Source organism: Cottoperca gobio, chromosome 5 (assembly GCF_900634415.1).
Source record: "Cottoperca gobio chromosome 5, fCotGob3.1, whole genome shotgun sequence".
Lineage (NCBI taxonomy): Eukaryota > Metazoa > Chordata > Actinopteri > Perciformes > Bovichtidae > Cottoperca > Cottoperca gobio.
In genome coordinates, this window is record NC_041359.1 from 23,070,559 (window position 1) to 23,097,528 (window position 26,970).

Here is a 26,970-nt window from a genome sequence, read left to right on the forward strand (position 1 = left end):
GAGTGCATTCCCAAACTGTATTTTGATTACAGATGTGTGACGTGCTGTTTCACCTCCTGGACCACAACTACCAGAGGAGAGAGCCCAGCAGGAGCCCACAGCTGCACAGGAGATTCAGCTGCACAGGAGGAGACTCAGCTGCACAGGAGACTCAGCTGCACAGGAGGAGACTCAGCTGCACAGGAGATTCAGCTGCACAGGAGATTCAGCTGCACAGGAGATTCAGCTGCACAGGAGGAGACTCAGCTGCACAGGAGGAGACTCAGCTGCACAGGAAACTCAGCTGCACAGGAGGAGACTCAGCTGCACAGGAGGAGACTCAGCTGCACGGGAGACTCAGCTGCACAGGAGACTCAGCTGCACAGGAGGAGACTCAGCTGCACAGGAGGAGACTCAGCTGCACAGGAGGAGACTCAGCTGCACAGGAGACTCAGCTGCACAGGAGGAGACTCAGCTGCACGGGAGACTCAGCTGCACAGGAGACTCAGCTGCACAGGAGGAGACTCAGCTGCACAGGAGACTCAGCTGCACAGGAGGAGACTCAGCTGCACAGGAGACTCAGCTGCACAGGAGGAGACTCAGCTGCACAGGAGGAGACTCAGCTGCACAGGAGGAGACTCAGCTGCACAGGAGGAGACTCAGCTGCACAGGAGGAGACTCAGCTGCACAGGAGATTCAGCTGCACAGGAGACTCAGCTGCACAGGAGACTCAGCTGCACAGGAGACTCAGCTGCACAGGAGACTCAGTTGCATTCCCAAATATCCTGCCAGTTTAACTTCCTCCTCTCCAGTGTTGCCATGGCAGCCAGAGGTGTCTCTCTCCTGGAAGCTGCAGTAACTTCTGTCTTCAGTTCCTCTGGCTGTTTGTACTGCAGGACGCTGACCCACTGATTGTTTGTTCCCCTGCAGGCCTTCACGCGTCGCCTGGATGAAGAAGAAGTATCGTGCTGCCGTGCGTTTTGGTTGCGCCTCGGTACGCCCTTTACACTAAGTGATGAGTAAGTTCGATGTGTCGCCGCTCGCTGAGAGACCCTTGGGATTGGTCGTATGATGAGAAGTGTGGAGTGTGTGCTGGAGTGTCACAAGTCTGATTTCTGTTTTTATTACTGTGGGAAACTTTGCTCTTGATTGTCCACCAGGTGGCACTAATATAATATAAGAGTTGATTATATATATTTTTTAAACTTTGCGTAAAACAATTACATGTCATGCATCAAGTTGGTCAGTGTGTTAACTTTCTGCCAGTATATATTATAGAGTTATAGTGTTGCTATAATAATTGACTATTAACATTAAAGGTAAACTTAAGAAGTCCTGTTGGATGAAATACAAGGATCCTTTTAGTTCCACAGGTGATGTTCAGTCTGAAAGGATTCAAAGTGAACTAGTTTGACCTGCTCCTTTACTTACTCCCGTTGTTCATCTCTCTAACAGGTTGCTGACAGCAGGAAGAGACAGAGGGAGGACAGCAGCTCCAGAGGCCTCAAGGAGCCTCCTGAGAGAAGACTCCGTGGGGATGCTGCCGTCCTGTCACAGCATAGCTCCAGCCCGCAGCCCTCCACCTCTTCCTTTACTCCGCCACAGGCCAGGCAGGAGGATGTCCAGCTGGACGTGAGTCCTCTAAATGTATACATGAGCATAGGTGGTCACCAAGCACATTTATCTCGCACTACTGCGTCAGTCCAAAGGGTGTAGCTGGACCAGTCAGACCCCCACCCCCCTCTCTCTGTCTGTCTAGGTTCAGGTAAGACAGGTGATCCAGCCAGGACCCCTCCAGGAGCCTGTGGAGGACAGTCAGCCTGACAACGACGCGGCCTTGTCCCCCCTGCCGGAGCCCCGTGGTCTCTCACCCTCTTCTTTTCTTACAGTGTCCGAGAGCATCATGGCCTGGATGTCTGACTGTCCATTCAGCCGGGAGATGTGAGACTCCTGCAGGAAACAGGCCTGGTGCAGAGCTCCACTGCTGGACCAGCCAGTAGCTGTGACAGGACCACACACACACACACACACACACACACACACACACACACACACACACACACACACACACACACACACACACACACACAACCGTTCATTTGAACATTTGATGTTTAATTCCTTATTAGTTTATAGATTTTTAAGTATTTCACTTTTTAGTATGTTGATAAGTTTTACATTATGAAGGCACCTGCCTAACTTCTGATATCAAGTATGCTTTTGCTTGTTACTGTTTTCTCTTTTTCCTTGAAGGTGTCACAGGAACACGTTTGCCAGATTCAGAGCACCTGGTCCGAGCCTCCCAGGGACTAAAAGCCACTCGATTTGCTCTGGTCTCTCGTTTCACCTGGACACTGGCATCTGCACACTTTGACCTCTGTTCGTCTTCTACTGACGGACACACTCCATGTGTATCTTTTTCTTTGCTTGTTTACTTTTTTATAATAAAGACCTTTAATTTACCACCATCCATTGTGTTCCTTTCCATATTTGTCATGGCCTAAGAGCCGGGTTATGACACCACAAAAAAATATGTTATAATACATCATGAAAAATATCATTAAAAAGACATAGTATAGTATGTCTTTAGGAAGTCATAGTATTTCATGAAAAGTGTGAAAAGACATCGTCTTGTAGTCTGATCCCTTCAATATTCATCATAGTGTGAGGTCTGTGGATTAACCAGAGCAACCGTGTCATTGTTTTTTGTTAAAGCTTATTTTTTTGTGAGTACCATAAGAAGAATTCCTCTCACTTCCAGTATATTGAGATGGAAGGAGACAAATCTGGACAAATTCAACCAAAACTATCAGCGTGCCCCTCTAGAGGTAAATATTTGTCATTTGGAGGAACTGATCCTTTAAATCTTAGGACAACAACACTAAACCATGAGACAATAGCTGAAGTGCAAAGGTTTGTTTTTATTATTAACCGTTGACACAATCAGCAGAGAAACAAGCCGAAACAAAGAGAGACACGAGTCAGATCTTGTTGAAAGCTGCTACGTCGACACTCTGGATCTGAAACGAAGCAAAAGAAGAAACTTAAATTACTTTACAGGATTTTGCAAAACTGTTTCGCAAGTTACTGAATGAATTACAATCTTTCAGCTTTTGTTCCAGCCTCATTTTGACCACATGATGGCAACAATGTGCTGACAGCGCCTGGAAAGCAGATGTACAGCTGCCTGTTTATTATGGAACCAGGACAGGGACTTTAACATGTGGCATTGACTGAAAAATAAAACATAGACATTCAAAGTGATTTTATATTGACAAGTTTATTTGCAAAAGTGGATCTTTTCAGTTCGGGTTCTGTTTTTGGTTCGTTTTTAATGCCAGAATTAAAAGTCACTGGCCCTGCTCCATAGGTACACCACCAAGCTGAAGGTATCGCAATACATCCAACCTTCAAGAAAGTTACAATGTTCAGGTTTTATTGTAACGGTGTTGATTCATTGTTATGCTTATGCTTACGTTACAGTTTGTGTCACTGTTGAATTGTATTGTGTCGCACAAAATGTTATAGACCCTTAACTGTAACACTATTTTAAAAAGGTGCCACAAACTACAGCCTCTAACTTAATTAAGTTTAACAAACATCTATAAAACTTAATATCATAACCTTCATGAAGGTAGAATTTATTTTTGCAAGACTGCTATAAGACATTAGTTTAAACTCGGTGCGGCTAATAAACTGACAACTGTTCATGTCAGTGAATCTCAGGCTCCGTCGGCACACTGCTGCCATCATGTGGTGGAAATGAGGTTCTTAACCAAAACAATAAAAAGCAGGTTCACACAGAGGCTGAGAGTTTATGAGCTTAAATTTAGAAGAACATTTACAAAATAAACATCCACCAAGGTGTCACAGTGACTGTTGAATGTTGTACTTACATAGTCTTCAAACTTGGAGATTATTCTGTGGTCTACTGTTGGCTACAACTAGTTAGCTTTATGATGTTCCTCTGCTCTTGCTTTTGAATAGTGTAGCCTATGTAATAAAATATGATAATATACAAGTACCTATGTACTGTATTTGCACTTTTATTGAGTATTTTATTATTCTACTTTCTACTTCTGTGGATTCATTTGATAAATATACTTTAGTTACTGGTTACTTTTCAGATTAGGATTTTACATAAACAATTACTACATTTTTTTGGCTTGCGGCTCCTTACAGAAAAAGCAGTGTGTAGTTGGGTCCCCTTGTCATGTTTCCATCAAAGAGTGAAAATAAATAAAATAATACACATTTATGTGGCAGAACTTAGTTTGTTCTTCTTTTATAACCTATTAATCACCTCAGGACCCCTGATATCTATCTTGTGATCCTTTGAAGTGGGTCGACCCAAGGTTGGGAAGCACTGGATTTAACTATTTATGCAATGATGCATCAGTATTGATATGAATTTATAATAATATATTATTAACAAGGGCCATTTTTCTATACTTTTACTTTTGGTACTTAAAGTTAATTTTGCTGTTAATACAGCTGTTCTTTTCGGGCTTTGAATGAAGGACTGCAGCAAGTGTTTCACTGAACGAACTTCACTTCCCAGAGTGCGTTGCGGCTGAGACGGAATCAAACCGAAAAAGACTGTCAAGTGAAAACCGGCTGTTCGGCGAATCCCTCCAAATTAAAACATTTAACAAATAGATTATTGTTTATTTCAAATCCAGTTTTCTGCAATACGTTAATCACGGTTAATATTCACCCCAATTAAAACGTGTGTACTCAGGGAGTCCTGTTGGTGAAATGCAGACTCGGCTCAACTTCCTGTTTTATTTTGGAGGGAAACATATCACCGGAAATCGTCACAAATACTTTTATACCACCTGACTTTACGCTGGTGGAAAGCACGTAGCGATGGAAGTGACAACCACTGCTAAATTAGTGTTCGTTTTCTGGGATGCTGACCAACCAACTATGATAATAAAAATTAAGTAGGGTTACAAAAATAGTTGGCTAGCTAGCACGCTAACAGGAAGTTTTTGTTGTCCACAGCAAAAACCAACATTACGGCACAGTAAGTCAAACTGTCCGGTTAACTTCAGCTGACGCCAACAGTTTCGTAAGGTGAGTTGAATTAGCTAATCAATAAATTAAACCTTTTGGTAACAAGTCAACAGAAACCGGAGCTGTTCACAGATACAGAGACTAGTATGTCAAATTGCTAGCTAGAGTTGTTTAGCAGCTGTTAACGTTTTCTAGCTGGTTAACGTGACATTACCTGTAAGCGACTAACGGTCGGATATTATCAGTTGACGTTACATGATGATGAAACTGACTGTTCTCACGTTTTCAGATGAGATGGCTAACAAGCGTAGCATTTACGTTAGCCGAAACTTTATCTACCTTGTCTGCGAACTAACGTCACTCTACCTGACCTCTAAATAGAATAAAGGCTTCACAAATCTGAAACTGTTTTAAGAGTCTCTGGCTTCTCTAGTCCTGATTTTGAAGTATAGTGGTTTGTGATCTGGACCTGGTCCAATGTGGTCTAGATTAAACTCAGCGAACATGCATGCTATTAAAAGGACAACATTTCACCAGCTTCTTTGAGATAAAGTAAGTAAGTGTACCCTCCTTTTTTTAGGGTTAAAGTCCAGTGTCGGTGCCACAAACTGTTACCTGGCTACGACATCACCTGTCTGAACACTCCTTTGTGGATACACACACTACACAGATGCTCTGTACACTTTAGGTTAATGTGTAGCCTTAGGAATTGCTGGGAAATTGTCTATTTATGTTGTTTGCTCTTTCTGTATTAACACACAAGGAACAACCAGTTTTTACCTCTGACACCAAAGCCTCTTGATGCTTTTCACTGCATTGCTGCTTCCCCCTTCTTTTTCTCCAGACTGAGTGAAGCCATGTCAGCACTCTGTTTATAGCTGGTGTATTGTTGCACTCCCAGGAGAAAGGAGGGAATGCAATCGCCTCTTTACTTTGTCTCTTTTTGAAAAGATCAACATTTTCCCACTGCATGACACAGTGAGGCCTGCCAGGGTCAGCTCAGTTATAATACATTCTTAAAAAACAAACATAGTTGCTTATTTTTAGACCATCCTGACTATCCCTTTACTTATTCCAGTATTTACTAGTACTTTAGTATTAAGTATTTACGAGCATCAAATCAGATTTCTTTTAGGTTTGCAGTCAAAATGGTTAAAATTATGCTGAATCCCTAAAACAATTTTAGGCCAAGATCTTGAACTAAAGTCACTCTGCAATCTGCTTGGTTTGCACTTTTGGTGCTTACTTTGCAATTTTGAATATAACAACTCATTGTATTACAGTGCTTATATGTTGAAAGTGTGTGCGCACCGTGACCCGCCACCTAATGTGTCCATGTAGGATTAGATGACAAAAGTTGACCTTAAAAACTTCTAACAATCATTTGTATGTGTCGCATTAGGAGCTGCCCCACTCATCTCCGCTGATCTGACACTCCATCATCACATCTACTGACCCGCTGATCTGCCAGCATGGCTAACACAGAATCTGTCAATGTCCGGGTCCTCTCTCTGAACTGCTGGTCAGTGGCTGTGGTTTTTGGAGATTCTCAATACATTGTGTTTTTTGTCTTGATACATGTATGCAAAAACACAATGTCGATATTCTCTCTGGGTTTTCTTTTCTTCAGGGGAATCCGCTACCTTAGCAAACACTGTCCGCAGCGCTATGCCATGATCGGAGATATGTTGTGCAAGGAAGAGCATGATATTGTCTTACTGCAGGAGGTTGGTGGAGGCCATATTGCAGAGTTTTAAAGAGTTATCTGACTTTTTCAGCTCATCCGCTCAATGTTTGTTTTGTTTTCTGCAATGAAGACCAGCCTTTATCTTCTTGTAAACTTGTATGAACAATATTAATTATGCAAAGATGGCTTGTATTTCTACTTTTTGGGTGACGTATAGATTTATTTTTTCCAGGTGTGGAGTGAGAAGGACTATCTGTCTATGAAAAAGAAACTTGCCTGTAGTCATCCTCACTCTCATTACTTCAAAAGGTAATGTGTTTACTCATCCTAAGGTTGCAATCTTTTCTGAACCTTTTTATACTCTTTCAATCTATAATTTAAAATTCATGAGTCAGTTGTCCTATTTTCAAAAGGCTCCTGAAGTGCCCTTCTGTCAAAAAAATGTACTTGCATAGCATTGATCCAAAGACCCACATTTTAACTGCAGCCTAGGCAGCACCTAAGGATTAGCTTTTGCAGCTTAGTTCTTTCTTGACCTCCAAACCAAAGCATAAGACTGGGATTAATCAAAGGCCTTACCTTTCTAATCCCCTTTGCAGCTCACAAAAATGTCAACTTTAGTAGATAAATTCTCATATCTACTACAGATAACACGGGCTTACTGAAGAATAATTTAGATCTACATGGAAACCAGAAATGTGACTTGTCCTTTAAACTATAATCACATACTGCTGACGCTGTTGTTCGGAGTGGAACAACACGACTTCTGCTCACTTTTCTTCTTCTCCTTCTTCAGTGGAGTCATCGGCAGTGGACTGGCCATTTTCTCCAAACACAGGATCCACGATACGTTTCTTTTTCGCTACTCACTGAATGGTTATCCTTACATGGTAAGTCTGGACAGCCTGACACACAGAAAGTAGTGTTCAGTACTGTATGTTCCAAATATGACTTGATGAAAGTGAACAAATATAAACTAAACTGTTGAAAAACATAATCTCATCATTTGCCAAAAAAAGAATGCTCACAACTTCATACATCACTTTTACAAAGTGCTTCACAGAGGGCATAAAACCAAGAGATGCATGGTGCAATACAATATAGTTTAATTCAGTAAAGAGCCATTAAACGGAAGAAACGATAAAAAAAATATATCAACAAGGGGATCCCAGGCTGCACTTGTCGTGGTTCCCACAGGTCCTTGAATTCCTTGAAAGTTTGTAAATTTGAGAGGGGAGAATCAAAGTTTTTGAAAATAGACATGGGTCATTGAAAGTGCTTGAAGTTAATTTATGTTGTGCAAGAATAGAACATGTAGTTATTTTTACGTTCCACAGTTGCATCACTGTTTTACGCGCCACCTGCCTTGAGAAAGTGTGACTGTCAAGTGTGTGTAAAATTACAGTGTTACAATAATTCACCTCGATCCCCGCCTCAAACTATGCTGTGTTGGTCTTTAAATTGTTGGGCTTGAAAAGTCTTTACATTTGATGTTTAACTTGGGTACGCATGGAGCTAGCAAGTGAGGATAATGAGCCAGTCCCACACATTAAAATCATTTTAAAATCATTAAAATTGTGAACGCCACTCTCAAACGTACAGGCAACCAATGTAGAGCTGCATTGACGTTTCTTCGCAGGTTAGCATACCTCCTTTTCTCTCCTAACTTTTGTTTTGTATTTTTCCTAATATTTAGGCTCACCATGGAGACTGGTTTGGAGGTAAAGCTGTTGGGATGGCTGTCCTAAACATTGGCAGCCTTACCGCAAACGTCTATGTGACTCATGTAAGTTTTCCTAACGTCAGTTCTCAGCCCTCCCTATTCATATATTATATACAGTTATTAAACAAAGTGCTGTTGTCCTTGCGTATTGATTTCAGCTACATGCTGAGTACTGCAGAGACAAGGACTCGTATCTACCTCACAGAGTGGTTCAGGCCTGGGAGCTGCAGCAGTTCATCCGGTAGCGTGGCTTTGTTTGTTAGTTCTGCACAACGACAGTGAGCCAGTATTTGTTTACTCTTTTGTGTATTTGCATATTTTCCTCAGGTGACTTTCACCTGCTGTTGTTTTGAGTTTCTGAAATGTTTAAAGCAACGCTACAGTGCCTAGCAGTAGTGTTACTTTAAACTGTAGTATTCAGAATCAGTAATTACTTTTGAATAAAGTTCCATCTTGTTTTGTGTCATTGGTAATAATGTGATTTTCTGCACCTGTTAGCCACACCTCAGCTGGAGCAGATATGGTGATTCTAGGTGGCGACCTCAACATGCACCCTCAGGACCTCGGCAACAGACTACTGAGGTCTTACACTGGACTCCAAGACTCTTATTTAGAGACTGCTAAGTTTGATGTAGGTAGTTACAACAATGCTTTTAGGTTTATTTTGTCTGCAACAATAGACTAAATCTAGTAGCTTTGGCCAGACTGTTTATAGTTGTAATGATAATATATGGTGCACAATGACAGTCGTAGACGGCTCTACAACAGCACGGATGGCTAGCAATCATACACGTTTAAAACAGCTCCCCAATTTAACCACATTCTCTAAACCTTTAGTGTGAATGAAAATGCATTGTGACCTACAAGTAGGCCGTGATCGCCCAATGCACTTGCACGCACAATTTAAATAAGTAAAGTCAGAAATAGTTCTGTAAAATGATAAAGACATATCAAGCATAATCGTTGTGGCCCCATATATCAAGGATTGAGCCAGTGAGTTAAATGTCATCATAAGTGACAGAAGGGATCGGCAATAAGACTGGAAAAGGAGAGCCAGGTTGTAAATTTAGGGAATGTATTTTCATTTTAACTTGTTTTCTTTATATATATATATATATATATATATATATTTATTTATTTATTTAAAAATAAAGAAAACAAGTTAAAATAAAAATACATTCCCTAAATTTACAACCTGGCTCTCCTTTTCCAGTCTTATTGCCGATCCCTTCTGTTTGTTATTTTTATTTATTTTTTATTTATTTTTTATATAAATGTTAAGAATGATTTTCTGTTGCAGGGATGTGAGGATGGTATGACTCTAATAGCTGACAACCCTTTTATCAATAAAAAGGAGCTTTGTCCCTTTGAGAAGGGAATTAGAATCGACTACATCCTGTTTAAGGTGCGTTTAAGCTTTATGTTGTCACTTTCTCTCTTTTTATCCGGTCAAGTTCAGATGATGGAGACATCCGAATCATTTGTAATGTATTTTGATTCCCAAGGCCCGTTTCTCTTCTCTCTTTTTTTCTTCTTCTCAGGGTTCTCCCAAAACGGACGTTTATTGTGATTTCATGTCCACCACCAAAGGCTCCGTCCCGGACCATCCTTTCCCGTACTCAGACCATGAGGCTCTGACTGCCGGACTGAGGCTGGAGACAAACACTCGAGCTGAGATCGGAAGTGACAGACAACCAAAGATTCTGGACTCTGCTGCAGGTATGTGTAGAGCAGGGTGGCTCCAAGGACTGAAATATCTCAACAGTTATGAATGGATTATCATGACATTTTTTACACTCGTTCAAGCCCCACTCCGGATTAAATATAACAAACTTTTTTCCCTCCTGACATTTCATGAGGTCATTTTGTCCAATACTTTGGTTTATGATTCCTGTAAAATGAATGACATTCTCATCAGCCTCAGCTGTACTTTGTGTAGTGCTGATTGCAAAATGTTAGCATGCTAACACAATAAACTAAAGTAGTGAACAAGGTAAATATCAGCTGAACATCAGTTAACAGCTGCTGCTATGCCTAAATCCACTTTCAGACTGCGTGGGTGTCGTTTTTCAACCCCAATTAATGCTGCTGTTTTTAACTGCTGTATAAACTTGTATTTTAAAGCTGTGGATCCTTGAACAGTTTTTATCAGCTCCGTGTGAAATTTGACTCCTAAAGATTCAAGATGGAAGAAGTCAAAAATATCTTTGCTGGCCTGGTAGACGTAAACATGTTACACCAACATGCGATCAGGAGGGCGAGACTCCATAAGACAGGGGTGTCAAACTCATTTTAGTTCAGGGGCCACATGCAGCACAATTTGATCTCAAGTGGGCCGGTCCAGTAACATCACAGCATAATAACCTTTAAATAACAACAACTCCAAATGTTTCCTTCGTTTTAGTGCAAAAAAGTACATTCTGAAAATGTTCAAACTTAATCTTTTTACAAAACATTATGAACAACCTGAAAGTTCTTAAGAAACAAAATGTGCAATTTCAATAATGGTATTAGTTTATCATTTACACATGTGTGTTACAACTTACTGATCACAGTAAGTGCGGGCCGCATGTTTGACACCCCTGCCATAAGAGCTCATCAGCTACAGGTACTGGTGTTCTCTTTTGGCTGGTCCTGCAGAATGCCTGTAATTTCATCATGTTCATAATGATACAATGAGTTAATTTAACGAAGAGCACAGTGAATATGTAATGTTAATCCTGTTCGAATGGTGTTTAAATAAAGACTAACAGCTGCTAGCGTGGCTGTAGACTTTTCATCATTTTGACGGACGGGGTCTTCAATAGTCTTGATCTATTATTCCCCTTCATTTGAATTTTTTTAATGATAAAAATACATATTTAATAGCGCTCTATTTCTATTCATTTATTTGTATTAATTAATCAAATGTTTTATTAATACAGAACAAGCTTGTAGATCATGCATTTAAAAGGGAAAGAAGGGAAAAGATGAACGGAGACACCGACCGTGCCGTCACTTCTTTTATGTCAAAATCACACGAAGCAGATTAATGATTTCTTTCCACAGTGACAGCGGAGGACAATAAAAACACTGACATAACAGTCAAATAGGCCTGATGCTATTTTTACAAAGTAATACTCTCTGAAAGTGGTATTTCTCGATCCTGCAAGCACTCGTTCAACTTGTGTTAAACACACCTACCAACATCAACTGTTTGTCTGTCTGTCTGTCATGTGTTCAGGGAAGGTGGCTGAGTTGGTCGACATTGTGACAGAGGCGCGCACTGAAGTCAAAGTGGGCTTGCACTGTGCCGAGAGGATGCGCTACACAGCAACGCGCACCGGAGTGATGGGGTTGGCTCTGCTGTTTCTGGAGTTGGCCATCGCTGCGGTGCCCTGGTTGGCCCTGGGAGCAGAACAACCTTTCCCTCGTACATCCTTCTACCTGCTGGCTGCATTGTGCTTCGCCATCCTGCTGACCACCTTTCTGCTGTACATCTTCTATACCATGGAGCTGAAAGCTCTTCAGGGGGCTGAAGACCAGATGAGGCTGGCTGTAGGAAGTCTGCAAGAGAAGCTCAGGGGCTTTCCTGTGGCTCAGCCCCACAACGCCCAGCGGAGGCCCCCAGAGGGTCATGAGCCCGGTGCATTGGCTACAGAGAAATAATAGAGGAGCTAACTGGGTCCAAGTGGGCTCATGGAGAGGAGCCTTTGAAGTGAGCTCTAAGATGAATGTTAAAGGAAGTCCTTTATCCTCTGATTGTGTTTAATGCTCTCGAGATTTAGATTTGTACTGCAGAATGAAGTAGTTTTTGAAGGACATTTCTGAAAGTAGTGCAGGACACATGCTTCGACCTTTTTTTATACTTTTTATATACTCGTCTTTTAGGCTTTTCCACCCCTAGATTTCCTCTCGATGCACCTCAACAAACACGCTTCCTGTTATATAGTATGATGCTTCTGTGCTACTGCTGTTCCTAAAAGTCATAAATGTGACCATTTGTGTTTCTTAAGCCTCAGATCCGACTTGCATTCCATCCACCAGTAGTTTCAGCGGGACCAGTTGTTTCTGTTTTTGTTTTCATGCTTCCCTTCTGTGATTTGGACACTATCATAGTGGGTCCAGACCGTTAGCTGATTTACTTACAGAAAGAAGCACTGTGCTCTCCGCTGCACAGAGGACACAGACACTCCGTATGTAGAAGGTTTGCCTTTAGGTCATTAACTTTTTCTCTGCAGGACAGATTGTTGAGAGCTTCCAGTAGCACTTACAAACATGGAGCCTCATGCAGTTAAGACTTTTCAGTGTAGTATTGTAGGAAAAGGGACAAATTCTATCTGCATGTCTCATGTTCACTGTCTTGCACTGGAAAGTATCTTTGTTAGAGACAATCTACACTATTCTGTCCCAAAGTATAGCAGAGGGAATGTGTGTGGGTGTGTATATATGTATGTGTGTATATATTATATATTAAATATGTATATAATATATATATATATATATATATATTATAATATAATATATATATATATATTATATATATATATATTATATTATATATATTATATATATATATATATATATATATATATATATATTATATATATGTACTTTTAACCTTGACCTAATTCAATCACATGAATACGTTTTTAAAAAACATGTACTGTAGAGAATTAAGAATGCTTAATATATCTGTAGTGTGCAGTGCACTTAGTGGACTTACCAGATAAACCATTTCCTTTGTATGTGAAATAAGAAATTACTTAGCAATCCATGTTGCTGTAAAACAGTGTTATGACTCAGCAAAAGCCTAACGATGATCATTTTTAAACTGTATTCTTTCACCTCCATGTTGGAAAAGTACTTGGTAATTCTTATTTAAAGGTAATACAATTTGAAGTAATACCTGATGTTAATTCCAATTGAAAATTGTGATAGGCATGATTATGAAGGCAATAATAAAGACTTTAAATTCATGTTTCCTGACTGCTGTGTCTCTGGATGAATGGGACACGTCAGTGTATGATAGGCTCTACACCACTAGAGAGCAATGTAAGTACACGAGACGGGTGAACTTTACAAATTAAAACCCTAAAACCAAACTGGCTCTGAACAAGCAATTGAAGAAAAAGATGTCCGAGCATGTGAGAGGAGTTGAAGACATTTGACAGATACGTCCTCGGGGGAAGAGCTCCCATGGGTGTGGTACATTTTTAAAAGCTACATTTTTTTTCACACAGCAAATCCCATCAATGGGTTTAACTGACGGCAGGTAAAAATGTAAATCATCACCTTTAGTGCCATTACCTGCAACACAATACTGTGGCTTTGTCCCTACAACACTAGACCTAATGTAAATTAGGCTACACTAGACCTAATGTGAATTAGCCTACACTAGACCTAATGTGAATTAGGCTACACTAAACCTAATGTGAATTAGCCTACACTAGACCTAATGTAAATTAGGCTACACTAGACCTAATGTAAATTAGGCTACACTAGACCTAATGTAAATTAGGCTACACTAGACCTAATGTGAATTAGGCTACACTAGACCTAATGTAAATTAGCCTACACTAGACCTAATGTGAATTAGCCTACACTAGACCTAATGTAAATTAGGCTACACTAGACCTAATGTAAATTAGGCTACACTAGACCTAATGTGAATTAGCCTACACTAGACCTAATGTGAATTAGGCTACACTAAACCTAATGTGAATTAGCCTACACTAGACCTAATGTAAATTAGGCTACACTAGACCTAATGTAAATTAGCCTACACTAGACCTAATGTAAATTAGGCTACACTAGACCTAATGTGAATTAGCCTACACTAGACCTAATGTAAATTAGGCTACACTAGACCTAATGTGAATTAGCCTACACTAGACCTAATGTAAATTAGCCTACACTAGACCTAATGTAAATTAGGCTACACTAGACCTAATGTAAATTAGGCTACACCAGACCTAATGTAAATTAGGCTACACTAGACCTAATGTGAATTAGGCTACACTAGACCTAATGTGAATTAGCCTACACTAGACCTAATGTAAATTAGCCTACACTAGACCTAATGTGAATTAGCCTACACTAGACCTAATGTAAATTAGGCTACACTAGACCTAATGTGAATTAGCCTACACTAGACCTAATGTAAATTAGCCTACACTAGACCTAATGTAAATTAGGCTACACTAGACCTAATGTGAATTAGCCTACACTAGACCTAATGTAAATTAGGCTACACTAGACCTAATGTGAATTAGCCTACACTAGACCTAATGTGAATTAGGCTACACTAAACCTAATGTGAATTAGCATACGCTTGACCTAATGTGAATTAGGCTACACTAGACCTAATGTAAATTAGCATATGCTTGACCTAATGTAAATTAGCCTACACTAGACCTAATGTGAATTAGCATACACTAGACCTAATGTAAATTAGGCTACACTAGACCTAATGTAAATTAGGCTACACTAGACCTAATGTAAATTAGGCTACACTAGACCTAATGTAAATTAGGCTACACTAGACCTAATGTGAATTAGCATACACTAGACCTAATGTGAATTAGCCTGAAGATAATTCTTCTTTAGCATGATACAAAAGATTGATACCGGTACGGTGAGAATAATGAAGCTGTGTAGTTCAGGAGAACAGAATTTAAATGAGAGGTTGTTTGTGTGAAACACTTGCTACACAGCTCTTGTGCAACTCTGGCCTTTCTGCGTGACGATTTCAGTAAGTATATAATGTTTTCTTCCTTCCAAGTAAGCTGCTTTTTTATTTTCACTTGTGCATTTTCAACAAAAGTCATATTTCTCTCTCATGAATGGCTTTAAGTAAAGGAGCAAAAATAAATTGAGCAGAATCCCTGTCAAACTACTTTTGCTGTCTTGCCGTGTACTCTAGCGAGGGCATCATTTCCCAACTCTTGCAGTAGTTGCAGGTAAGGAGGAATCACATGCACTGATCTGAACTCAGCTGCTGTGGAGGGTAAAACTCACTTTTGCATATCATTTCTCTTGGATCATAGCATGATTATAATCTACATTTCCACCTCTTGTGTTAGTTTTTCCTTATCTGTCCTAATCTAGTCAATTTTGTGTGTTGATTGTGCAAAGTTTTGTTTGATTTGTTGCAGTTAAAGTGCTTAATTGGGAAACTAGTCATGTTTCAAAGTTGGCTGTTTTATGTAAATAACTGTTGGCTGTCAAGTCCCAAAGAAGTACAATTATCCAATATAATATACAAAATATACAAAAGTTTAAAGTTCAAGAAATAAGTCATCTGTGTTGCAGAGTTTTGTCTTTCCTGCTCCACTAATCCTCTCAAATCAGAATCCTCCCTCGGTTGGGAAGCACTGGACTAAGAAGTAAAAAGTAATTTCATTTTACCATTAATACATCTGTATTAAAAATATAATAATAAATCAGTCGGCCTACCTTTTGTACATTTGACCTCTGGCAGGTTTTTGCTTGTGATGGAGTATTTTTACTATTGTTAAGTAAATTAATTATTATTGACTATTTCTTCCACCTTGGATTTAATTAACATACAATTATCTTTACTGACACTTTATGATTTGTAGGCATTTATGTTGTAGTAGGTGCAGGTGGAGCTATTGTTTATACTGGTACGCAGTTTAAATAATGCATTGTTTTGTAGAATATCTTCATAGGTTTTAGATAAAGATTTTAATAAAAAATAAAAATGGAAATACTAAAATAGCCTAAATATAAATACCTTAAATTGTATCTTAAGTGAATAATTAATTGCATTGCTTCCAGGAGCTGTTAGCCAGTGGGGAATACTTTAACCAGCTGCACACTTCCTACCATCCAATGAGGCATTTGTCAAGACAAGTAAGACAGAGTGCGGAGTCGTGTCGGTCTATTGTGGCTGTATGGGCGCGGTCTCGTGCTGCAGGTCAGGGCAAGGTGCGTTATCATTACCTCTGACAAACACCGACACTCTGCAGCGGACCGGCTTCCTGAACGAGCCTCCTCTGGATGTTGTTGGCGCTGCCACCCCGGAAAGTTAAAGAAAAATGACAAGTCTGCATCCACTGAAATCTGTGATTTCCATCGGGAATGCGAACGACACGTCGCTGGCGCTGCCGTCCCCTGACCGGTGCCGGTCGGGCCAACAGCGCGTCCTGGAACAAGTGCAGACTATCAGGAGGAGCAAGTCCAAATCCAGGCTGTCCAACAGAACAGGATCTACTTCTTTATCTCCAACATGTAAGAGCAGCCAACACACGCGGGCCGAGCATACACCTCTGTTGTGTTTTATATTTTAAACTTTTTAATTTGCAGTATTTTATCTCCAGGATTCAGTATTTCTAGCAGCTTTAAACACCATTTAGACCTTTTGTGTTGGGAAATAAGTATTTAGAATTTTTAAGCAGATGATTTTCAGGAGAATTTCTTTTAAAGATTTGCTCCATTTAAATAATATTTGCAGAAAATATCTTTTAGAATAATAAACTCAATATGTTTCAATTTACTTTTAATGCAACAAAAACCTCTGTAATTCTAAGACCCTGGCTACGGCAAATAATATTATATATAATATATAATATAATATAATTATAATTATAATTATAATTAATTATATATATATATATATATATATATATATATATATATATATATATATATATATATATATATATATTCTCCAAAGCATCCTGAGTGATTACAGGATTAAAACCAGAGACCTGTCTGTATATGATATTTAGCATTACATATTTTAAATCAAAAATAACAATCATTTATTTTAATTTTTGTTTTAATCTCCACCATGTGCGGAAGACTTTCTTTTATTTTTTATTATCTATTCACTATCACTATCACTATTATCGTTGAGCATACATCTGCTTCCTTACACAAAGGTAATAAATGAATGACCTTGATCTCAGCTATATGATAACAGCTGATGACGCTGCACATTTCTCCTCAGCTCCTACATATGACTCTGTGTTCTTTGAGCCTTCAAAGTCACAGTCCAGCGCGTCTAATGGAGGCATCTTCTTCGAGAATGGCTTTTCTAAATCTGTAAGTTGTGGAGTTTATCTGTATTTCATATCACACGATAAATTGGCAAGAGTGACTCTTCTGGTTGTGTTATCATCACAGTGTCATGACAGAGAGGTAATGATGCGAGACCGAGTACTCAATATAAAAGTCAAATTAGTATTACACATGGTGCATTGTGTAGCCGGTTATTTATTACTCACTATTTCTTTTACAAGTGTAAAAGTATTTAAAACATCATTAAGAATAGATTATTTTCATTGTTGATAAATCTGTCACATATTTAATTAATAGTTTTTTTTCTGGTGTCAGAAAATTGTGAAAAATGCCCATTTCTGTAAATGATTAATTGTTTTGTCTATACAGTGTAAGAACATTGTGATAACTGCCCGTTAGAGAACCAGCTTGAAAATGCCTATTATAACCAATTATTAAAGATTCAATGTGTAAGATGTGGCAACATTTAAACAATGAACTCACATTATCAACAGAATGTGAAGAGGTAACAGTGTTGACGTTGTGTCGAAGACGTCTTTGTGTTGTGCTGCAGAGATATCTGCTGACGTTAGCATCTGACTGAGTCACTGTAGCTCCAGTCTGCCCTCAGTACAGAGGGAGAAGAAGTACAGCTGCCTGTACCTGACTCACTTGTTAATATTACAGCCATGTTCTGTGTCTGTTTTTATAGTTTGTTTATTCAAAGTGGCAGAAACACCACCACCTCACTTCGAATATGAATGAATATGCGGTCGTTTTCTAGACCAGCAGAGTTTCAGCAGTCTGACTGACATTACAAATGAAATGCAATACACATTATAAATAATACAATGAATATGCCAAACTACTGCAACTAAAATATGAACATTAGAGATTGTATGGACGCAGTTTAGAAGTTAAACACTGCCCCTTATTTCTTTGGATCAGGTGGCTCAGAATTACAAAAATAATAATAAAAAAATGTTTTCTGTTGAAGAATCGTCCTCAACAAGCTGTTTCCAGATCCTTCCAAAGACTTTCTGTCTCCTCTCACTGAAATATGTTTACAGGCCTCTCCCATAGAAGCTGCCAGCCCATCATATAAAGCGCCTCCAGTGCTGCGTAACAAAAAAGTATTTAATTTGCCAATGCCAATTTCAAGTCAGTCAATCTGTCTCCTTGTCTGGTGAAATAAGCCTTCACAAAACAAGATTATCTTTCATTGCAAACACATGTGTTTTTTGGCTCTGCAGGTTGGCAAAGAGAAAAGCATCAACCGGCATTCAGTTAACATCAATCAGGGAACCAGTGTGAACAGGAACACAGGTTCTACCTATCAATATGAGAGGGGTTACAGCCTCGGCTCCATGGCGGTCGGTCCAAACAACACCAGCTACAGCGAGCCTGATATGGCCTGGCATCGCTCCGTGCCAAAACGCTCTGCTCCTTCGCAGAGACTCCCGTCCAACAATGTGTCCTACAGACAAGAGAGGGCCTCCACTCAGTTCATGACGAGCGCCACGTCCCAGCATTTTCCTCAGCCTCAGGTCGCTATGAATGGCACACTAGGTCTGACCAAAACAAGCAACCAGTTCATCTGCAGCCAAGGTGAAGTGACCAAAAGTCTCTCGAAGCCTCCGGTTATTGAGACTGCTGTGAAGATAAGAGGAAATTCTGGGTGAGTGGGAATAACATGCCTCATTTTCCTAATTTCAGACTTTATGAATCACATAACTCCCAGTTTTGTTTAACTCGCATTTCTTTTTCTCACAGGTCAAATGAGAACAGTGGAGTTGCTGATATCAGTATGAAGGAAGCTGTTGAGTATCTTTCCAATGAGGATGCGACGTACCAGCATTGTGGCGCTTCCTACATACAGCACAACACTTTCATTGACAACACTAAAGAGGAGGTGGTTGGCTTGTTATGTTCTTATCATGTTGACAGACGGCTTATCATTTCCGTATGGAAATCTTGATTGACTAATGTAGAGTAAATATATTGTCCTGCCAAAATGAAAATTCAGTCATTGCCTCCTCACCCCATGTCAGTCAAAACTCCAGTGCAGATTTAGAAGTAAGTGTTAGTAAACTGGTATTTCTTGCAAGTCCCTCGTGCTTGGATCTGTAATTTGATCTGCACAGAAATGGCGGACTTCCCCTCTAACAATAAACGACTGTAGAGAGGAAGCTACAGGATGAAAATGCATAGAATGGCTGAAAAACGTGTTGAGTGAAGTATTATTTAACTAATCTTTCATAGGCTTCATATGGATTAAATCTCTATCATTTGGACTGAGGTAAATTACTGCTATGCTAACTCCTGACGCCCTCTCGTCTCGCAGGTGTTGAAGCTCAATGGGATTCAACCCTTGGTGGATCTGCTGCACAGCTCCAGTTCACAAGTCAACGAGACGGCCTCGGCTGCCCTCCGTAACCTGTCCTTTAAAAGCAACAACAACAAGGAGCAGATACATCGCTCGGGTGGCATCACGGAGACTGTGGCTCTGCTCAAAGACACAGACTCTGTGGAGACACAGAAACAGCTGACAGGTACACGTTATCTCTGAAACATGCAACCCTGTAGGCCCGCATACGGGGACATACACACCTATCTACGCTAACAAGCCAGACAGAGAGACACTTGTGTGTGTGGTATGATAACATAACATAATCCTGTTTAGATCCTGCTGTCAATCACTAAGCTCTTGAGTGATGTCGTTCTGCACAGTGTTGAAGGATATTGCCCAAATCACCTCACGACTGTTTTAGTAATGTTGATTTAGATGGAAATGTGTTAAATGGTTACAAATCTTATGCGGTTATTGCAAGTGTGTTTTTACCATCTCTCTCCCCATAAAATACTACAGATGCCGGGCCTTTTTATCAGTGGGCCATAGGCACAATCACCATCGTGTTACCTCACACGACAGATAGTGACATTTATCTTTAAAACTAAGATTGCATCTGAACATTACAAGCATCAAGAAAATCTGAAGTTTCTGTTCTGTCAGCAGGCCAACAGTTCGGTTTACCTGTCATGTGTTTACACAACTTAAACCTGTAAAATCAACATGATGATGTTTGATGTTTCTACCACAGGCAGTGAAAGCATGTTTAATTGACAGGTTTTCATTTTCTGTTTAGGTCTCCTGTGGAATTTGTCCTCTGTAGACAGCCTGAAGCCGGACCTGCTGAAGAGTGCGCTGCCTGTCTTAATGGAGCGCGTGATCCTGCCTTACACCACAGGTCCCGACCGGACCAACAGCAGCACCCAGGACGCCGAGGTCTTCTTTAACACCACGGGATGTCTAAGGTCAGCGAAAAAACTGCAACCGAGCACCTGATGCCATGATGCCAGTGTCTTCATTTCTTATAAAGCTGAGAATCTTATCACCTATGTGTAGCCCAACTCTGGACCAAACTATAAATACATTATTTAATATTTATACATGACATTCATACATTACAACAACTGTAAATATCAAACACACTCCAGGGAATTGTGTATAACTTGGCATGCTGATATGAAGGTTTTCCTGCAGGGATTTATTCTGTTTGAGTAAGATGTGCATGAGAAAAAGATTTGTGAGTAGTATGAATCTCAATAAGAGTCAGTTTGCTCCCTTATCATGTTTGCAAGGCCTGAATTAGTCCAAGTGGATGTGAACAACTCTGGCCGATACTGTGAACTACCAGGACTGATAGCAGTTGTTGTATTGCATTAACTACGACTACTCTCCGTCGCAGGCTCTCAATCTGCTGATGATTACACACGGGGCGGGGTGAATGTGACGTTAAGGGTGCGCAGTTTGAATCAATGTCAGAGATAATGAACATTATAGACCGGGACCAGGATAGATTAATAGTACAAATACAAATTAGACAGAGCCCTATACCTGTTTGTCACCCGTGTTTAAATATCATCACCATAAGAATCAGTTGCCAGTTTATTAAGTACACTTAACAACAACCCTGCAATAAATCCTGTCTTCATTTTTTGCCAGTTCAAGTTTTTGCTAAACCATTTTTAGAGAGATTGAACCTTAAGGTATTTTTGGAGGCTGTAGTTTGTGCTACTGTTAAACTGTATTAAGTGTGTGTGTGTGTGTGTGTGTGTGTGTGTGTGTGTGTGTGTGTGTGTTGCATTATACTGTTTCTAATATCTAATCTGCAGATAATCTGTACATAACTCGAGCCTTTTATTTCCAAATCTTTACACGTCTGTCTGCAGCAATAAATAGCTTTTCTGTTCGATTTAAAAAAAGAAAAAGGATCGGCATGTGTTTTAATAATGTGAATGTAAATGACATGGCCTTCAATCAAACCACAGTTACAGGTGATATAAGCATAATAGTGATCTTATCTACTACATCAGCAAGCACATGGCTGAGATGTAAAACATGGACTCCCTGTGTCATTCTGTGAGAGCTCTAATTAACTTGTTTTATTACTTTTCCTGACTGAACAAGATTACTCCTGTTTACTTTTAAGGCGAGGTGAAATTAATATCGGACAATTCCATCGCTTCTGGAAACCTTTAATTTTACTGAACTTTTTAATACATGTATTGCTTAACCTTAGTTACTAGTTACTTTACAAATTCAGATTATTAATACAAAATATAACCAACAAATTAGCTACCCAGCAGTGTGTAAAGTACGGGTAGTTCTTGAATTTCCCATCATTAAAGTTTATCTATAATAATAATAATAATAATAATAATACTACTACTACTACTACTACTACTAATAATAATAATAATAATAATAATAATATATAATAATACTACTACTACTACTACTACTACTACTACTACTAATAATAATAATAATAATAATAATACTGATACTACTACTACTACTACTACTACTACTACTACTAATAATAATAATAATAATAATACTACTACTAATAATAATAATAATAATAATAATAATGATAATAATAATAATAATAATAATACTACTACTACTACTACTACTACTAATAATAATAATAATAATAATAATAATAATAATACTACTACTACTACTACTACTACTACTACTACTACTAATAATAATAATAATAATAATAATAATAATAATAATAATAATAATAATAATAATAATACTGATACTACTACTACTACTACTACTACTACTAATAATAATAATAATACTACTACTACTACTACTACTACTAATAATAATAATAATAATAATAATAATAATAATAATAATAATAATGATAATAATAATAATACTACTACTACTACTACTACTACTACTACTAATACTACTACTACTACTAATAATAATAATAATAATAATACTACTACTACTACTACTACTACTACTACTACTACTACACTACTACTACTACTACTAATAATAATAATGATAATAATACTAATAATAATAATAATAATAATAATAATAATAATAATAATAATAATAATAATAATACTACTACTACTAATAATAATGATGATAATGATAATGATAATAATAATAATACATAATATGCATTATCAATTATTAGTTGATTATATTTTTTATTACTTATCTGAACCTTTTAAAGTAACTAAAGTTATCAACTAAGTACAATATTTGCCTGAAGTATAAATTAGCAGGAAATGGAAACACTCAAGTAAAGTAAGAGTGTGTGTATATTCTTTAATGTGCCAAAACAATGTTTAACATCCTTTATTTATTTTCCGACAGAAACTTAAGCAGTACGAAACAAAGCAACAGACAGTCGATGAGAAAGTGTCGCGGTCTGGTCGACTCTTTGGTTCGTTATGTTAGAGACTGCGTGGAAGCAGGAAACCCAGACGATAAGGTAAGAAAGATTTAAAAATAAAAATATGTTCATGTACGTATACGTTAAGTCCAGTCGAGGTGAGACTTCTCTGCACCGCTTTTCTCTTTCACTCTCATGTCACACCTTGGAACGAACAAAAAAACATTGTCACTATAGCGACGAGCTGCGGTTTGAACTTAACCAGACTCCTATTGTAGTTTGCAAAAAGCAGTTGTACTGCAATCAAAGGCGCATGTGAGTCATGATGTGCTCAGGTGCACAGAACACTACGTTCTATAGTGTGTGGCCTTTATACAGACATGTATACGAACCAATGATTTGAGAAGTACATACTGTATAGGCATTTTGGATTATTTAAATGCTATGATGATGGTCACCGCTGAGACTTCTCGTGAAGGTTAACCGCTTCGTTTGACACATATTCAATGAAACTAATTGTTTTATTATTTTACTGCCGTGTTTAAATCATTAGTTGTCTTCATTTGTGTAATTTTCTATTTTAGAAATTTGTTAATGCTCTATAGGCAGTAAAATATTTAGTCTCAAATCAATATATTACAACAAATCTCTGTATTACAGCTTATAATACATATACAGTATATATATACATATATATACATATATATATATATATATATATATATATATATATACGCTTATTTAAATATTTCAATACTCAATAGGCATTGAGACTTTCTATTTTAAGTCAATTGAATTAACACTATGTTTGCAAAGGTTGAGCATTATTGAGCATTAGCAGAGGTGTTGCTATTTCTGTGTGTGAGTCTCATGTGTGCCATTATGTTGTGTGTCGTTCTACCTCTTGAAACAGTCTGTAGAAAACTGCGTGTGCATCCTGCACAACCTGACGTTCCAGCTGGAGGCCGAGGCTCCGGCTCTGTTCAGCAGGATCACAGCGCTGGTCAAGACTGTCAACAGGTCCCACAGCCCGAGCGACGGCGGCCCCATCAGCTGCTTCAGTCCCCAGAGCAAATCGTCTGAACTCGAGGTGAGACGAGGGAGGTGCACGACAGGGACAAGCATACATAAGGCTGTAGACCAGGGCCGAAGGGATGCTTTTAAATATGTCAGAAATCTTCCTGCAAGTGCCTGCCAGTCAGCTTGTCTCGTCAGACTGTATCTGTCAGTGTGGCTGTCTGTCATTAATCCTTTTCATCAGTGTGACTTGTTCTTTAATTGAACCAACATAATGATGGTAAATACATGCTTTAAAAGGCTTTGAGTGAAAGTGTGACAATTTGTGCTTCGATTCCTGAAGGTGTTACCTTTTAGAAACGGTAAAACTTGTCCGGCTTCAGTGTGACACATTGTGTTTAAACCGTTTTAGATGTAGCAGCTACACGTTGAGGCTGATCTGCCCTTTTTTTTTTTTGTCCAGCAGAGCTTTGACTTCCCAGTCGTTGAGGATCCACAACCTAATGGGGCCGGTTGGCTGATCCACTCAAAAACTCTGCAGGACTACCTGTCTTTGCTTAGCACTAGCCAGCGAGAAGAAACGCAGGAAGCCTGTTGTGGAGCCCTGCAGAACCTCACTGCACAAGAAGGCATTGTAAGAAAAAACATGTTGTGCTGTTGCACACTGACTAGGAAGAAAATAACACTTGATTTATACCTATAAAACTTGTAGGTTAACTTTACATATGCATGTTTTGATTGATGCATCCACTCAAGCTGATGTTGTTTATTTGGTTTTCTGTCTTCATAGGTTTCCGGTGTAATGAGCCAGATCATTGTGCAGAAACTGAATGGCCTGCAAGTTATCGCTCCTCTTTTAAAATCAAACAAAATCGAAATGCAGAGGAACACAGTGGCTTTGGTAGGAAACCTGACCAAGAACCCAAACCTGCACAGCGCCTTAGGTAAGACGCAGGTGTTTTAGGCTGTTCTCTTCACCTGTTTTAGGAAGCTACAATACCTTTTGCTCCAGAGTCGATGTCAGATTTGAGTAGTTTTGTTTTCCTCGTTATTGAAGCTCATAAAGCCCTCCCAGAGCTGCTGGGCATCCTCAGCGCAGGCACCAAGGAAGGAAATGAGTCTGATGACACACTGTCCATGGCCTGCCTGACCTCCAACTGCCTGTTTAAGAACAAACCTGAGATGGGAAAGCACCTGTTAAACGACAACCTGATTAACTCTCTGAACCATCTCAGCAAAAACACGTAAGCTTTCATGTATTCACAACAATAGATGAGATTAATTAAACATACGGTGAACACCTATGACTCACTAGGGATTACGTTTTGCTTGATGTTAGATTTCAAGTCCAAACTGATCTTTAATGATTGCTCTCCCTCTATTCAGACATTTCCCCAAATCCAGCAAAGCCGCAGCTCTGCTCCTTCACAACCTGTGGTCAGAAAAAGATTTACAGAGCTTCCTGAAAAAGGTGAGTTGACGCTGAACTCTTGAGTGCCAAGATCTGTCATGGTTTGGGTGTGTCCGCTCTGCTTTGTACCTTCAAGTGTCCACACCTCTCTCAGGTATTTGTGAGAAAGGTTGGATTAGGCAGTGTTCTGAGGAAATGCCAAGTGAATGTGAATGAGACACAAAAGTGATAGAGCTGAGGAATCTAGTAGTTTCGAGGGAACAGTGTCAGGACTTTGTTTGCACTTGTACGATGGCACATCAGCACGATGCATTGTACCTCACAGGTCGTGTTACTGAGGAATCGGCATGAGTGCAGTTTAGTTTGTTTTTCAATGTGTCACTCACTGTGTTGTTACTGAGGTGGTGCTCTGACTAATATGTCACTATTTGTCCTGCAGCAAGGGATGACTAAGTCTTCATTTGTGAATGACATCACAGCGGCGGCACATAAATCAGTTCAAGTTGTTGCTTGACGCGACAGCTTGGACCGATTTCCTGAAAGAGATTTGACGGAGTAACTCACCTGAAGGTCCTCCGCACATCCGCCAGACGTAAATGCACTGAGGCTGAGCAGTGTCCTTTCTCACTTCACAAAGTCTTACAGATTGTTTTAATACATGCATAATGTTTCTATGAACGTATGATAGCCCTGTAAATGCTGTAAGGTTACTTTTTCTTGGTAGGTGAAGGTTTAACATGCAACCAACAAGCTAGTTTTTGTATCTGCTTTCAAATGCTAATGTAGTTGTGTGTATGTGCCTGCACAGTGAGCTCGCTTTATTAGATAATAACACAAGGGGTAAGATTTTATTTTTGCACGCAGATTGCTGTTTTAACATCATGCTACAACATTGTAAAAAAAAAAAAGTAATTTTGTGTCAATAGCGACACTGTCTTAAGCAGTGATTTCATAAAGACTTAAGCTTTTGTTGGTGGTGTAACCATCTGTTTTTTATAAATGTAAGTGTGATCTTGTGTAATAAATAAAGCTGTCAGACATATAGTCTTCAAGCTGTTAATGTGTCAATAAATCTGGGAATTTGAGGTAAGTATCAGTCATTTGTCAGTCAGTGGTGCAGAGTAAACCTTACTCGCGTCTTGTCACGCCTCTCTGGAGATTTGACTGCAGAGTTTCTGCTTCTGGGCAGATTAGCAACACATTTTCAACCTCGGTTCACTCCACCCTTATACTGTAATTTACTTTCTGAAGCTTATGAACAAGCGCTTACAGCCAGACTCTGCAGCTGTTACATAACTGTTGAGCAGATTTGATTTTTGGCCCTCCACAGTTAAAACCATGTAATCCACGGCCAAGAAGGGATTCTGGAGTCATGCTTAAATTTATGAGACCACACAGTCAT

The 26,970-nt window shown here is 39.1% G+C and overlaps 2 protein-coding genes across 5 annotated transcripts; both read left to right on the top strand.

The window, feature by feature from the left end:
• Positions 1 to 4,779: 4,779 nt before the first annotated feature.
• smpd2b (sphingomyelin phosphodiesterase 2b) lies at positions 4,780 to 12,862 on the top strand. 3 transcript variants are annotated; one of them, XM_029432006.1, is made up of 12 exons: positions 4,780 to 5,058; positions 5,579 to 5,686; positions 6,401 to 6,520; positions 6,629 to 6,725; positions 6,918 to 6,994; positions 7,482 to 7,575; positions 8,382 to 8,471; positions 8,567 to 8,649; positions 8,907 to 9,039; positions 9,709 to 9,813; positions 9,950 to 10,127; positions 11,632 to 12,862. In XM_029432006.1, exons 3-12 carry the CDS (start codon positions 6,471 to 6,473, stop codon positions 12,054 to 12,056), a joined length of 1,332 nt encoding a protein of 443 aa, XP_029287866.1. In that variant the 5' UTR covers positions 4,780 to 5,058; positions 5,579 to 5,686; positions 6,401 to 6,470; the 3' UTR covers positions 12,057 to 12,862. The 3 variants fall into 3 exon arrangements, with proteins under 3 accessions (XP_029287866.1, XP_029287865.1, XP_029287867.1); XM_029432005.1 differs by lacking the exon at positions 5,579 to 5,686; XM_029432007.1 differs by lacking the exons at positions 4,780 to 5,058; positions 5,579 to 5,686 and adding an exon at positions 5,136 to 5,550.
• Positions 12,863 to 16,303: 3,441 nt separating this feature from the next.
• Positions 16,304 to 26,620, top strand: pkp1b (plakophilin 1b). 2 transcript variants are annotated; one of them, XM_029431984.1, is made up of 13 exons: positions 16,304 to 16,643; positions 17,365 to 17,459; positions 18,668 to 19,092; positions 19,188 to 19,326; positions 19,759 to 19,966; positions 20,561 to 20,729; positions 23,122 to 23,239; positions 24,054 to 24,230; positions 24,621 to 24,791; positions 24,948 to 25,101; positions 25,215 to 25,401; positions 25,544 to 25,628; positions 26,008 to 26,620. In XM_029431984.1, the coding sequence occupies exons 1-13, from the start codon at positions 16,451 to 16,453 to the stop codon at positions 26,080 to 26,082; spliced, it is 2,196 nt and encodes a 731-aa protein (XP_029287844.1). In that variant the 5' UTR covers positions 16,304 to 16,450; the 3' UTR covers positions 26,083 to 26,620. The 2 variants fall into 2 exon arrangements, with proteins under 2 accessions (XP_029287844.1, XP_029287845.1); XM_029431985.1 differs by having other exon boundaries at positions 24,624 to 24,791.
• The last annotated feature ends 350 nt before the right edge of the window (positions 26,621 to 26,970 follow it).

Coding starts and splice junctions, on each gene's coding strand:
- smpd2b (XM_029432006.1), top strand. CDS start 6,471: ATGGCTAACACAGAATCTGTCAATGTCCGGGTCCTCTCTCTGAACTGC. Junction 6,726..6,917: donor ATATTGTCTTACTGCAGGAG/GTTGGTGGAGGC, acceptor TATTTTTTCCAG/GTGTGGAGTGAGAAGGACTA. Junction 10,128..11,631: donor GATTCTGGACTCTGCTGCAG/GTATGTGTAGAG, acceptor TCATGTGTTCAG/GGAAGGTGGCTGAGTTGGTC.
- pkp1b (XM_029431984.1), top strand. CDS start 16,451: ATGACAAGTCTGCATCCACTGAAATCTGTGATTTCCATCGGGAATGCG. Junction 17,460..18,667: donor AGAATGGCTTTTCTAAATCT/GTAAGTTGTGGA, acceptor TTGGCTCTGCAG/GTTGGCAAAGAGAAAAGCAT. Junction 23,240..24,053: donor CAGGAAACCCAGACGATAAG/GTAAGAAAGATT, acceptor CTCTTGAAACAG/TCTGTAGAAAACTGCGTGTG.